The following is a 14,445-nucleotide window of genomic DNA, read 5'->3' as shown; positions in this document are numbered from 1 at the left end:
GAATCGCACAGAGAGTGATCCATTTCCTTGTGGAAGGCTATAGAGACTCGTCCCCGAACAGTGAAGATGATTCGTGTGATGGGCAGGCCTGTGCCACCTAAGTAGGTGGCAGGGGAGAAGGCAAGGGGCAGCGGGCAAGGAGACAGAACGCTTCCTACTTCATTTACTCCCAAGGCCGATCCCCGGGCACATAACACACGTCAAAGTTGCCCTTGATTCCTTGGGACACAACATTCCTTCTAAGTCTCTGGGGCCTTCCATGAGGCTGAAATGACCCCTCACAAGGAAAACATGAGATGCCTGGGATTTATGTCGGGACTATGTTGGAAAGCCCGGCTGAGCGTGAAATCCACCCCTGCAACAGAGGAAGACCAGGACAGGATCCTTTGCAGATCGCAGCTCTGGCTGAGCAAGCCAGGAGGGTGGCCACACCAGGGAGTTTGTGCCCAGGCTAACAGCAAAGGGAGCGCCTTCTCCAGGTCTTCTGGAATTCTAGGCGAACCAGACAATCTAGTGTAAATAACAGTTCTGGCAAAAGGCAGTGAGGGGAGACAGTCAAGAACATTGTCCAGCCAAAGGTTCCAAAGGAGCCTAGATGGAACCTAGACACTTGGCTGGTCTGATACAATTCAATCCTAACCTGGAATCATTTCTTCATTATGAGCATCTCTGCATCCCTCCTGACAGTCCAGTTAGCATGCCTTTTCAATAACAACAGGTCTACTACCCCTTTGCTGCTCTTTTTGTAGGAAATAGTTTTCTTGGGAGACCGGATTTGCCAGGGGCAGTACGCTCAATACGGATGCCAAAGGCTGCTGGAAACACGGCTTAAAACCAGCTCTTTCAAAAGAAGAGATTCTGGAATTTGATGTGGGCACCCAAAAGGAAATGACCCTTATTATTATCTGAGCTCTCTGCGGCGGGTTTCCAGAGGCTGTCCTGCATCACCTGACAGGGCTGCCGAGGCGAAGGGCTGGGGTATTTGTTTCTATCTGTGTTTCTGGCTTCTTTCCCATTTCCTCAGACTCAGAAAGACCCACTTTGGGAGGGGAAGCGGGGATCCGGGAGGACTTTCTCATGCTGCCTTCTTTCTCCGGAGCACGGAAGTTTCCGAGGAGCTCAGCTCTCCAGTACTTACCCCTTCACCTTCCAGCCGGGGCACCCCCTCGCGTTGGCTCGCCCTCGGCTGGGCTTTCTTTCCCACCCCCCCCGCCCCCCCCCAAAAAAAGTGAAGAAACCAACTGCCCCCCGGGGGAAAAAAGGATCTGGAGCCTTGGCTGAGCAACTTAAAAGTTTCCGCCGGAAGGAAATTATCAAAGGCGAAGGAGAAAGCCCCCGGAGGCCCGAGGGAGCGCGGCGGCGGCGGCCAGGAGCGGCGGCCGCGCTGCCTGGCCCCGCGGAGGGTCCCGCGGCCCGGCCGGAGCGCCGCGGGGCCCGAGCGGATCCCGGGAGACGCGGCGGCTGGGCGAACGAGTGACAAGCTCCAGGGCAGGCTCGCACCCGACCGCCGCCGGGCTGGGAAGAGGGGGCGCATGGACGAGGGGGGCGCGGGGGCAGAGGGGGCGCATGGACGTGGGTGTCCCCGGCGGAGGGCGGCGCAGGACTCACCCCGAGAAGACACACTTTGAGCTCGCGTATCGCCATCATGTGCTCGGGGCCGAACCGGGCAGGGGCTCAGCATCCTCCGGGGCCGGGGCCGCGTCGCGCCCGCGCCCAGCCAGCGGCCTCCAGTCTCCGCCTTTTGCTCGCGGCAGCCCGCGGGCGGGACCGCCGCCGCTGCTATTTCTGGGCCGCCGGCCCCGCCGCGGTCGGTCACGTGGCCGCCGGCCGGCTCCTCCCGGGGCTTCGGGTCTAACCTCCGCGGCCCCCAGCTCCCAGGAACGCCCCCAAACGGCGTCAGCCCCCCCGGGGCCGCCCCCCGGGACCTGCGGCGTCCCTGGCAGAGTGCCTCCTCCCTCAGACCCGCTCAGCGGCCGGACCCCGCTCTGCTGAGCCCCCCTCTGGCATCTGCCCCTCCACCCCCGCCCGGCCGCAATGCCCCGTGGAGTGTAAGGAGGACAGGATCTCCCCGTGGGGGGAGACCCTACGGCTGGCTGCGTCCCTGAAGATTCCATTCCTCATCTCCAAGCGGACGCTGCCAGCTGAGGTCCTCTATATGGGCGCACTTTGAAGTCCGCCTGCAGTCCATCGTTCTGTGACACTCCAGGATCCCCGCAGAAATGAAGCCGAGACATAACTGTGCGGATGAGAAGGAACAGTTAACTTTGCAACCCACCTTCTCCTGCAGTTCCTAATGTGAGGGTTTCGACTAACTCCCATGTAGTTCTTAACCCTCAGCCCTGAGTTCATTCTTCTATATGTAGTTCTAGAAGCAGGGGTCTATAACTCCCTCCAACACAGATGGGTCCCTGTCTGAAAAAGGAAACACGCATTGTAGAAAGGAAGCTGCCTTGCTCAGTATAGAAAACGCCATAATTTGCCTGGGCCGACACCCAACACTCAGAAGTATAGCTAGAAATATGTAGCTCCCCGCACAGACCATCCTCCCTGAACCAGCAAATAAAAAGAGGCTCTGGCTTGAGACAGTCAGGGAAGTCTTGTGGGACCTGTTCTCTCTTCTCCATCCATATAGCCCAGTGAACCTCAACCGCTGAGATGACTTCACTTTTTGCTACTATAGACATGTCAGCTTTTTGGACATATCCACCTGAATAATCCACTGGCGTTTCAGATCAGAAATAACATGCTTTTTCTTAAACTTCATCCCTGATCCCAAACTCTCAGGCCTCTCTCCCGACTTGCCAACTTTGGTCAATGACATTTCCGTTGCACTGGTGGACCACCCACTTTCATTATCTGGCTTTGTTTCTATTAAAGCCATGTTGAAGCAACCTAGCACCCACGTAGCCCCACGCAGTGGGAGCTTCCGAATCAAGACCTCCGGAGAGAAAGATCCTACATCTCTAGAGTCAAGACAGGCCCCCAAACTGACAACTGGCAATTAAATTCCCCAGAGCAGCAGGGTCTTCTGGCCAGATACAGGCTTGTGGAGAGTTACACAAATCTGGACTACATTGTTCAAAAAGCAGCCATGGACAAGATTCGGGTCTTATTCAATGTGCAGATTATTGTATCAGCATCTGTCCTTGGTTTAGTATCCAAAGTAAGGATAGCCTTTTATGTGAGCAGTGAGAAAAGAGGTCCACCCAGAGTTACCCAGCCCTGGTCACAATACCTCCCTGTTCTCAGATTTGCTGAGCAGAAAGCAAGGGCAACACAGTTGCAGAGACATATCATGGTAAAGCTGCCCCGCGACCATTGCCTGCAGCGGCCTTGCCCAACGCCTCTGCTGTCCCTGGCAGTATGGCTTGAGTCTCCGTGCACAGTCATTTGTCTTTGGCCTTTCTTCTCACTTCCCAAAAGCTGATCAAACCAGAATGGAAGCCTTTTCAGTGGGTCACCAAGGGCAGGACCATCCCCAGACAAAAATGAGCTGACGAAATTTCTCTTCCATTGCCTTACCCTTTTTCAGGATTCTTCTCCTTCCGCGCTCTTCTCCACTAGCCTAGGTGTTTGGGATGCTTGTGTGGTTTCTAGGCTCTCCCAAGACAATCCCTTATTCACGTCTCTTCCTCCAAGCCCCCAGAATCACCCGTCTGTTTATCCTTCTCCCCACCTCCAGTTCCATTAAAAATCACCTCATTTGGGGCACCCGAGTGGCTCAGTTGGTTAAGCACCCAGCTCTTGATTTCAGCGCAGGTCATGATCTCAGTTTCGAGAGATTGAACCCTGTATGGGTCTCCATGCTGGGCATGGAGCCTGCTTAAGATTCTCTCTCTCCCTCCCCCCCCCCACTTCTCTTTCCACCCCAACCCCCACTCTAAAAAAAAAAATCACCTCATTTGTGTCAAATTCTGGTCAGTCAGATGCTCTGCTTTATAGAGTAACAGTACTAGTCTGTCAACTGGACCCCCTTCATGGGTATACACGCCTTCCTCAGCCAGGTCACCTTTGGAAACTTAAAACCGGCCTCATGAAACACCTGGTCCCCATGATCACCCCAAGGTGATGCATAAGGCTCTCACCCAGGAAGGAGGGATGGTGACCACAATGACATATATTTTGGGAGTGACAAGATCCTGGGTAGCTCTCAGCTTTTAAAGATACAATGTTCTCTATGAATGCTATTATTATACTCTTTGATTACTGTGCTAAGGGCCTGTCCTGACTCCTCTGGAATTTTCTGCGTTTGAAGAGGTTCTGATATAACTGAGGCAGTGATCAACATTCCATGATACATAACTGAGAACTTATGACATAAAATAAAATAGAACATGCAAGTTTTCTGAATGAGATCTTCGAAAAGTCAAACACCTGTACTAATTCAGACTCCTGCGTTTCTGCTGCTTTAAAGTCTTCAGTGACACCAAACAAGACGAAATCCAAGCTCTTCAGGACAACTTGTGAGATCCTGCCCAATCCAGCTTCTCCTCTGAGCACCTGGTGAAACCCATCATCCTTCACAGACCCGCTCACATTTCACCTCCTTAGTTAAGTCTCCCCTCAGCTTCTACATACTTGCTTAGGCTTCTCTTAGCATTTCCTCAACATAAATAAAGGAATTAACAATTAAATCCCCTTTACAACAAGTCAGAGTCCAAACAGATCTGAAGATGGAATTATCTATCTCTATGAAAGGTAAGCATAGATTATACCAAGGACCATCTCTGTTCTATTAGGGTTTAAAAATGTGAAGTAATGTCATTAAAAAAAAAAAAGCGACTAAGAATGAACGGTTTTTTATCTCAGCTAGGACTTTTCTCCAGCAGGATTTTTGGCCTCTTATGCTATTCGAACGAGACTACTCTTTTGTGGTCTCTGAGTCATGCATGATATGGCCCTGGGATCCACGGGCTGTGCATGGAATGGATGCTTGAGCCTGGATACTCGTCCTTGGGCTGCATCTCAGAAGGTTCTGAATGTGACGTCTTTTCAATGAAAAGAGGAATTCTCCAACAGGTGTTTGGAGTAAGTCTACCAAGTGACTAGAAAGTGACTGGGAAAACCATCCCATTCTTTCTTTAAAAACCTAGCAAAAGCCAATAAAAGCCATAAAACTAGTCATGTTTTTTGATCCAGCAAATCCGTTTTTGTATAATCACATAGAAATAAACACAAACAGTGAACCAATGTAAAGCCTGCCTATTTGTGCACAAACATGCATAGGAAGAAACGAAGAAATACGTGAGAGAAACAGAAAAATCATCTCTGCCAGGATAGAGGGAGTGGAGCTGCAACATTGAAGGGACGAGGCAACTGACATCCCTTCACCCTCGGGAGTGAGTAAGTGATGGTGGTTCGCTAGGGTATGTTTAGTGGTGCACAGTCATGTGTATTGCCTAGGTGGTAGATGAAATGTGAATACTAGGTAGACTTACAGAGAAATTTGTAGATAAGTTTCTGTGAGAATCACATGCCACAAAATTGGGTCTGCATATTAAATAGGATAAGCCACACAAATGTGTTACAGCTCCCCAGACTGCAGGCTGATCTCAGCGGGCCACGGTGAGTCATCTGGCCTGCTCGAGGGCCAGTTAAAGAAAAATTAAAATGTTTACGAACCTTGTTTTTAATAATCATATCTTTCTTTTATGGAACTTTAGGGTCTGCAATATTGGTTAAATAACCCTTTAATATATTTCATTTTCTGAGCCCTTCTTTCCTTCCTTCCTAATTTCCTTCTTTCCCTCCTTCCTTTCTTCCTTCCTTCTTTTTCTCCTTCTTTTCCTTCCTTTCTTCTTTCTTTCTTTCTTTCTTTCTTTCTTTCTTTCTTTCTTTCTTTCTCTCTTTCTTTCTTTCTTTCTTTCCTCCCTCCCTTCCTTCCTTCCTTCCTTCCTTCCTTCCTTCTTTAGTTTTGGATATTTTCTAACTAGCACATGCTGCTCTCTCTTATTTGTAATTCAGACCCTTTAAACACATTTTGAGAAGCTAAACTCCTGGACATACCAGTTAAGCCAGCAATTTGAGGGATTTTAGGAAAGCAGAACTGAAAGGGCCCCACAATTCATCCACAGACTCAGAGAAGGAGAAAGAAGCCTAAAAGGGATTCTGAGTTGCTGGAGACACCTGAGAACAGAAGGAATCTCCATCGTGGGAAGGAGAATGGTCCCTACGCACCTGGAATGGGGCAGCATGGTGAAGGGCATGGTAGGTAAGTGGATACACAGTCCTCTGTGAGTGACTGTTCTCCCTTAGCCACTCTGGTTGTCTTCATCTTCACGTGGAAAGGATGGTGGCATATCTTAGAAGCTCAGGAATGGCAACCAGAGAAGTGACTGAGCTGTCAGCTCTTCAGACAAATGAATGGAGAAGGGTCAAGACCCATTTCTTCGTTTTCTCCATTACCACCTGAATGGGAGTACTCAGAAATGTTCAAGAACAACAAGATCACCCAAAATTAGAACAAGGGAGGCTTCCGTTGGGCTCTCACAAAGGAATGGCGGTAAGTGGCAATTTTTAGATTTTCCAAACATACCTCCCTGGGTCTCCACACTGAGCCCCTCCTCACCTAACTGGCCTCTTCACAGACTCTCCTGCCCATCATCCTCTAAAGTCTTTCCAACCCATGGCTGAGCTGAGAGGGTTGAGTTAAAAGAAGATACAAGATATGTATTAACACCTCCCACAAAATATAAATGAATGGATTCAGCAGGGAGACTGCCTCCCAAAACCCATAAACAGTATGTAACCCAGTCAGTCCTCTTCTCTCTCGTTGCTTATTTGTAAAACTGAGAAATGAAATTACAATGATTCAGCCCAAAGTGAACCCAACTCACTTTCATTTCTTAGGCCATCAGTAGGTTGTTCTTTCCCACCGCTCATGTGAGTTTCACTGTAATTGCTAAGAGTCATGCTATAGAGTTTAGGATATACTTTTTTCTTAAAAGAGATTGTGTGTGACTTTTTGTGTGTGTGTGCTTTAAAATTATTTGTAACCAAACTAGAAAACTGATTTTAGCTGTTGGAAACAATTCTTATATCTTCAGGAATTCCTGTTTTTAATTGTTGACATACCCATTCAGCAAATGGTAGATGCTGACTATGGGCTAGACACTGGGCGTGGAACCAAGTGAGACAGAGAACATCCACTGGCATAGAGTCCACAATGGAAACAGGCAAACAAATAAATCGGCAACCCTCATATGCTGCTAACTGTCTGAAGTTTAGTACTTCTGTTTTATTTTTCTTACTTTTCTGATTAAGAAAATGAGTATAATTTCCAGAGTCAGCGAACTGTGAATGCAATGAAACCCAGTCCCCAAGTAAGGGGGACAATGATCAAGATGGATAGAGTTTGAACCTAGTCAATCAGGAGGTGTGTGTGTGTGTGTGTGTGTGTGTGTGTGTGTATGAGAGAGAGAAAGACTGACAGACAGACACAGGCACAGAGATCTTTGTTCTCTCTGAATTCCCAACACTGTCCTAGACTAGGAAGAGCCTAATGCTAACAATCCCCTAATTCCAAGTGCCTCGCAGAAGATCTCAGTACCTAGTTTAATGGTTAACTGAGCTGCCTTAAGGGTTTAATTACATTGGAACTCTTGCATTTTGTGTTTCTATTATTGTGGTTATTGTTGTTGAACTATCACTCTCATTATTATTCATTGACTTGCTTGATTTGCCAATGTGACAGAGCCTGTCATAAATCACCTGTAATCAGTCCTTAGCACAGCACATATTTGGCACTCTGAAGGTGTTTAAGTGAGTCGATGAGAGAGTGAGTGTGTCAGCACCACATCTAATCTCAGGAGTGGTAGGGTAGAAAGAGCACCTGACAGCAGACAGAACAAGGTTTAAATCGAGGCGCCTTCATCCCCTGCTTGTGTGAATTTAGAGAAGTTCCTGAATCTCTGAGACCTGCAGTTTCATACTGTCAAAGTGGTTATAGAAAGGCTGTTGCATTATTTTGGGGGAAGATTACATTAGATTTGTGTATGTGTGTGTATGACCAGCAAACCTGGATGACTGACTGACTATCCCAGTTTGCATGGGACTGTCCAAGTTTTAATACTTAAAGTCCTGCATCCTGGGAAACCCTCAGTCCCAGGTAAATTGTGCTGGTTGGCCACCCTACTCCTTTCCCCAAGCCTGTAAAACTCTTTCTGGGTTGCTATTATCCTTAAAAAGGAAGTGTTAACTTCCAACCAGCCTCATTTCCTTCCTTAGTTTTTCAGCTCTGAATATAGAAAGGACTCTCGATTAGAAAGCAGCACCAACACTTTACACAGACCCATAAACATCTAAATTACCTATAAGCTTTCACCACTTTACACCCGGTTCACGTGGAAGACTTAAATATGCAAATTATAACTTAAGCTAAATAACAGCTGTTTCACTGAATGACATAACTAGGTTTTTAAAAACAGGAACTAGGAAGATTACTTAGTTTTCCAGGGCCCTGGTTAGGCCCCCTTCCCCCTTTCGATGGTTTGTAATTTACTCTGTCTCTCATTTCTGATGCCCACTCCATACCTTCCCACACACACATCTTAAATGTTGTATTCTTCTACTGAACTAAAACTTTCCTTCAGAACCAACCCATCATAGCTCTGGTGGAAGGGATTTTTAAGGCAAAAAATTCTTTCTTGGGTAAATATTCTGGGAAGTTGAACTTCCTCCAAACAATTATTCCCTTAGCCCACATGTGGCCACCTGAGTTTCAAGCTATGGCACCTCTCTTGGTTCTGCCATCAGCAGTTGTTCAGAAGCAGTGTGCCAAAGTCATCTGGTGGGTGGTATGCTGTGGAGAGGCTGAGGTGGGAGGGCTCTGGCTCTATTTCTCCTAAATGGAGAAAGGAAAATGCAGATTTACTTTTAAAAATCACAAGGAGAAAGACTGATAGATTTGAACACATAAAAGTTATGCCTTTTTTATGCAAGAAGTATTATAAACATAATTTTTTAAACTGCAATCTAAAAGAATATTTGGCATAAATATGACTCAGTTAATGATCTTAATATGGAAAGCATTAATATATTAAAAAAGAAAGAAAGCGAAAAAATGAGCAGACACTAAGATTAGATATGAGGCAAAGATATTCCCTCTCGCCACTCCTTTTCAACATTTAACTAGAAGTTCTTGCTAATGCAATAAGACAAGAAAAGGATTAAAATGTATACAAATTGGAAAGGAAGACATAAAACTATCTTTGCTGTCAGATGACATTATTGTCTCTGTAGAAAGTCTAGAAGAATTGATTTTAAAAAAAAGCAAACCTGAAACTAATAAGCAGTTATACCAAGGTTGTAGGATACAAGCTTGATATACAAATTCAATCACTTTCTTATATACTAGCAATGAACAAGTGGAATTTGAAATTAAAAACACAACACCATTTACACTATCACCTCAAAAATTGAAAGCCTTAGATATAAGTCTAACAAAATAAATATAAGATCTACATGAAGAAAACTGTAAAACTCTGATGAATGAAATCAAAGAAGAACTAAATAAATGGAGAGATATTTCATGTTCATAGACAGGAACACTCAATATTGTCAGTTCTTCCCAAATTGATCTATAGATTCAACACAATGGATGTTTGTGGATGTTGACAAGCATTCTAAAGTTTATATGGAGAGGCGAAAGACCCAGAAGAGCCAACTTGATATTAAAGGAGAAGAACAAATTTGGAGGACTGACACTTCTTGACTTTAAGGCTTACTATAAAGCTACAGTAATCAAAACAGTATGGTATTGATGAAACACTAGACAAATAGATCAATGGAACAGAATAAAGGGCCCAGAAATATATCCCCATAAATATAGTCAATTGATCTTTAACAAAAGAGCACAGGCAATACAATGAAGCAAAGATAGTCTTTTCAACAGACGGTACTAGAACAACAAATTACTGGGTTGTATGATACTACTACTATACCTATCAGAATTACCAAACTCCAGAACACTGACCACACCAAATGCTGGTGAAGATGTGGAGCAACGGGAACTCTCATTCATTGCTACTGGGAATTCAAAATGGTATGACCACTTTGGAAGACAGATTGGCAGTTTCTTATTAAACTAAACATAATCTCACCATATAATCCAAAATCATCCTCCTTAGTATTTACTCAAAGGAGTAAAAAACTTAACATCCACACAAAAACCGGCACATAGACGTTTATAGCAGTTTTATTCATAATTGCCAAAAGTTGGAAGCAACCCAGATGTCCTTCAGTATGTGAATAGATTAACTGTGATACATTCAGACAATGGAATATAATTCAATCCTAAATAGAAATGAGCTATCAAGCCATAAAAGACATGAAGGAACATTATATGCATATTACTAGGTGAAAGAAGTCAGTCTGAAAAGGCTACACACTGTATGATTCCAACTACATGACATTCTGGAAAGGGCAAAACTATGGAGACTATTTAAGATCAGTGGTTGCCAGGGATTAGGGGTCAGGGGAAGAGATGACAGAGTGGACCACAGGGATTTCCAGGGCAGCATCATACTTTGTATGATACTGTAATGAGGGATACATTACATTATACATTTGTCCACACCCATAGAATATACAACACTTAGAGTGAACCCTGATGTAAACTATGGACTCTGAGTGATTATGATGTCCCAACAGAGCTTATCAATTTTAAAAATCATACCCTCCGGTGAGGGACTTTTACAATAGAGGAAACGATGCATGTGCGGGGCCACAAAGTATATGGGAAATCTCTCTACGGTAGTTCCCCCCTTATCCACAGCTTTGCTTTCCGAGGTTCCAATTACCCATGGTCAACTGTGGTCCAGAAGCAGATGATCATCCTTCTGACATATCAGAAGTTCAAGAGTAGCCTTAAGCTATGTCACAATGCCTAGGTCACTCACCTCACTTCATCTCATCATGTAGGCACTTTATCATCTCACATCATGAAGGGTAAGTACAATAAGATTTTCAGAGGGAGACCACATTCACACTTTTATTACAGTATACTGTTATAATTGTTCTATTTCATTATTAGTTATCGTTGTTCTTCTCTATCATAAGTATGTGTGTGTAAGAGAAAACATAGTATATACAAGGTTCAGTCTTATCTGTGGTTTCAGCATCCACTGCGGGTCTTGGAATGTATCTCCCATGGATAAGGGGAGACGGCTGTACCCTCCTCACAACTTTGCTGTGAAACTAAAAATGGTCTAGAAAAATCGTCTTTAAAAAATGAGCGAACACAGCTAGGCAATCCCCAAGTAGGAAATGAATGGACAAAGAAAATGTTCAATTTCATAAGTAAAAATAAAGATTAACCATCCAGAAACTATTCTCTACTTATCATATTAGCAGTCATAAAACCTAAAGCTCCATGCTGGTGTGGGTGGGGTAGAAAGCAAAATGGTCATTCAGGGTGCTCTGACTGTAAGCTTGTTTGACCTTTTTGGAATCACACATTGTTTCTTTCTTTTTTTATTTTTAATTGAAGTATAGTTGATATATGATATTATATTAGTTTCATGTGTACAACATAGTGATTTGACATTGATATGTTAATATCCTCACAGCCATTCTGTCATGTAGGTAACTTCACACATCTTTTCTCTGATGCAACATCTATTTATTTTCTCAGTTACTCTCCATGAGCAAAATTATACTTTCATCAAGCTTACTTTTAGATTCTGATGAGAAGGGAGCTAAAGGATCTGAAAATTCTCTGCTCTTTGCCAAATATATAATATTTGCATATAGAAGATAAGGAGGGGAGGAAGAGGGACCTACAACGTTTAGGTCAGGACAATTGGGAAAATGCTCTTCTTTTGAATATGAAAACCTGGAAGGGAAGATGACTCTTAACAACCAAAGTGAACACTAATCAAGTGTTGATGGCTAGCTGGGTACCAGGTACCACTCTGCCACGTATCTGTTATCAATTATGTCACTGTCCTCCTGCCTAGAAGAAGGTGCAATTGTTCTTGAAACTGAGGCAAAGAGGTCTCTGTAAAGATCTGCCTTTATGGGCTGCAGCCAGCATTCAAGCCCAGACATTGTTACTATTCAGTGAGCCCTTCGCTTGTTTTCTAGTTTGAGGGGTTGGCAAGGATATGAAGGTAAAAACGATGAACTGAGGAGAAAGTAAAATATCCAAGTTATACATAGAGAATCTGGAGTTTGCTGCAAAGATGAGAGAGTTGGTGCTGGCTCTCTCGCAGACACACACACACACACACACACACACACACACACACACACACTGCTGTTTGTACAGATCCCATTCCTCCCTGTTTACTGGAAGCTCCTAGGGGTCCAGGATGGTATCCTGAACATTTTGGAAATCTCTGCAGGGCCAAGGAGTCTCCCCAAAGGGTAAAAATAATAAATATTTGTGGAACACATGAGATCATGTGTATGAAACACAGGATTTTCCACTCACAATATTATTCTTGATGCCCTGGAGTTCTTACCTAAAGAGCAAACAATAAACCCAATAATATTTGTGATGGTGAACTTCACGTGTTAGCTTGGCTAGCCCATGGTACCCAGGTATTTGGTTAAACACTATTGTATATGTTTCTGTGAAGGTATTTTGAGATGAAATTAACATTTAAATTAGTAGACTTTGAGTAAAGCAGATTACCCTCCATAATGTAATCAGTTGAAGGCCTTTATAGAAAAAGACTGACATCCCCAGAAGAAAAGGGAATTCTGCTAACAGACGGCCTTCACACTTGAAATGTGACTGTACCTTGAGTCTCCAGCCAGCTGGCCTACCCTACAGATTTTGGACTCACCAGCCACCAGAATCACAGGAGTCAATTCCTTAAAATAAATCTCCTTAAAATAAAAATAAAATTCCTTAAAATAAAATAAAATAAAATAAAATAAAATAAAATAAAATAAAATAAATATATGTGTGTATATATATATATATACACATATACACACACACACACATTATACACATCCTATCAGTTTTGTTTTTGTAGTGAACCCTAATACAATATTTACCTGATTCTTTGTCCTGAATCTGCTACCCACTATGCATACATACTGCTCCTAACTCTGTTTCCCCAAATATTAACCAGATACCCACTATGAGGCCAAGAGCTAGAGTTGCAAAAGGTCAACAAAGAGGCATCAAGAAACCCACAGTCTGAACTTGCCTCTGACCATGACCCTTTAAAGAAATAGACTGCTTCTCAAACCTCTATAGCCATGGCCACACCATGAGAATTCACAAATATAAATATAGGTTTGGGCCACATCCATGTTGTGAAGAGAGGGCCATGATGATTTAAAAATAAAAATAAAAAGTGAAGATAATAGATCCGGGTCTAAAGCAGGAAAAGCATGGCCTATAAGGTTTAAGCTAGTGACCAAGAAGTGGCAAAAGTAGAAACAAGAAGCTGGTAGAGAAGCAGAGAGGAGTCAGAGCTAACAATGCTAACTCAGAGTAAAGGAGCAGGGCTATTGCATGGGAGTGTTAGACCCAAGGAGGACAAGGCACCACTTGGGAAGATTTTACTGACCACACCATCAGGGTGTCCAGAACCTCGTCTGGACTGCAGTATCTAGCCTGAACTCAAGGGCACAATCCAGAGAACTGAAACAGAAAAGGAATTATTACTTCTTCACTATTCAGGGGAATTGAGAGAGGAGGCTGCAGCCTGGACCAGGAACAGAAAAGAGTTCTGTTTAGAAAATGAAAAAGAGAAGCAGTATAAAATTCTGCTCTGTTAAACTTGACCCAGCTGGCCAGAATTACAAGACTGCAACTCAGACACATGGATAAAGTATTGGAGGCACATAGTAGATGCTCAACAAATATTTGTTGGGAAAAATGAATGGAAGAACAAACAAAATCCCTGAGACACGCTGCCAGCTGAATGAAGGAAGAAAACCAAAGGAAAGTAGAAAGAAAGGCTGGATCCCAAGGAGAAGACCTCTAGATGGTGGATGGTGGGAAATCACCGCTTCTGCTGGGGACTGCTTACTTCCTCATACTGGTGCCCTCCTGGGTCGCTCGTGTCAGGCTGACTTCTCAGTCCTAGCATCTGGGACACACATCTGTCCCAAACCTCAGGCTCAATCCTGCCTTTGCAGATAACACTCAGGTATTCTTGGTGAAGTTATCCAGAGCTGGTACTCTCCTTTTCCTCCTCTTCTAAAGCAGTTTTGTAATTATATAAGCAATATCTGGTTATTTATTGAAAATTAAGAAACACTAGGACAAAGGAGAAATCACATTATTTTCACCATTCAAAACACACACACATACCACTAATAGTAAGTTATTTCTGATCTTTTTTCTATATGTGAGGCTGTATTCTGAAATGGTTATAACCATTCTACATACATAGTTTTGTATTTTTTATCTATTAACATTACATCTGAAACAGTTTTATGTGACATAATCCAAGTTGTAAGAAATATGATGTTGGGTTT

General features: G+C 43.8%; 1 protein-coding gene across 1 annotated transcript in view; it reads right to left on the bottom strand.

The window, feature by feature from the left end:
* RAB31 (RAB31, member RAS oncogene family) overlaps positions 1-1,780 on the bottom strand; it is a 123,314-nt gene extending 121,534 nt beyond the window's left edge. Inside the window, exon 1 of the mRNA XM_045793880.2 lies at positions 1,609-1,780. Within this exon, the coding sequence (XP_045649836.1) occupies positions 1,609-1,647 (39 nt within the window). The 5' untranslated portion in view covers positions 1,648-1,780. The remainder of the gene's footprint in view (positions 1-1,608) is intronic.
* Positions 1,781-14,445: the final 12,665 nt, after the last annotated feature.

This window comes from Ursus americanus, chromosome 19 (genome assembly GCF_024610735.1).
Source record: "Ursus americanus isolate L20-20 chromosome 19, mUrsAme1.1.p, whole genome shotgun sequence".
Taxonomy (NCBI): domain Eukaryota; kingdom Metazoa; phylum Chordata; class Mammalia; order Carnivora; family Ursidae; genus Ursus; species Ursus americanus.
This window is presented reverse-complemented; position numbering and strand designations above follow the sequence as displayed.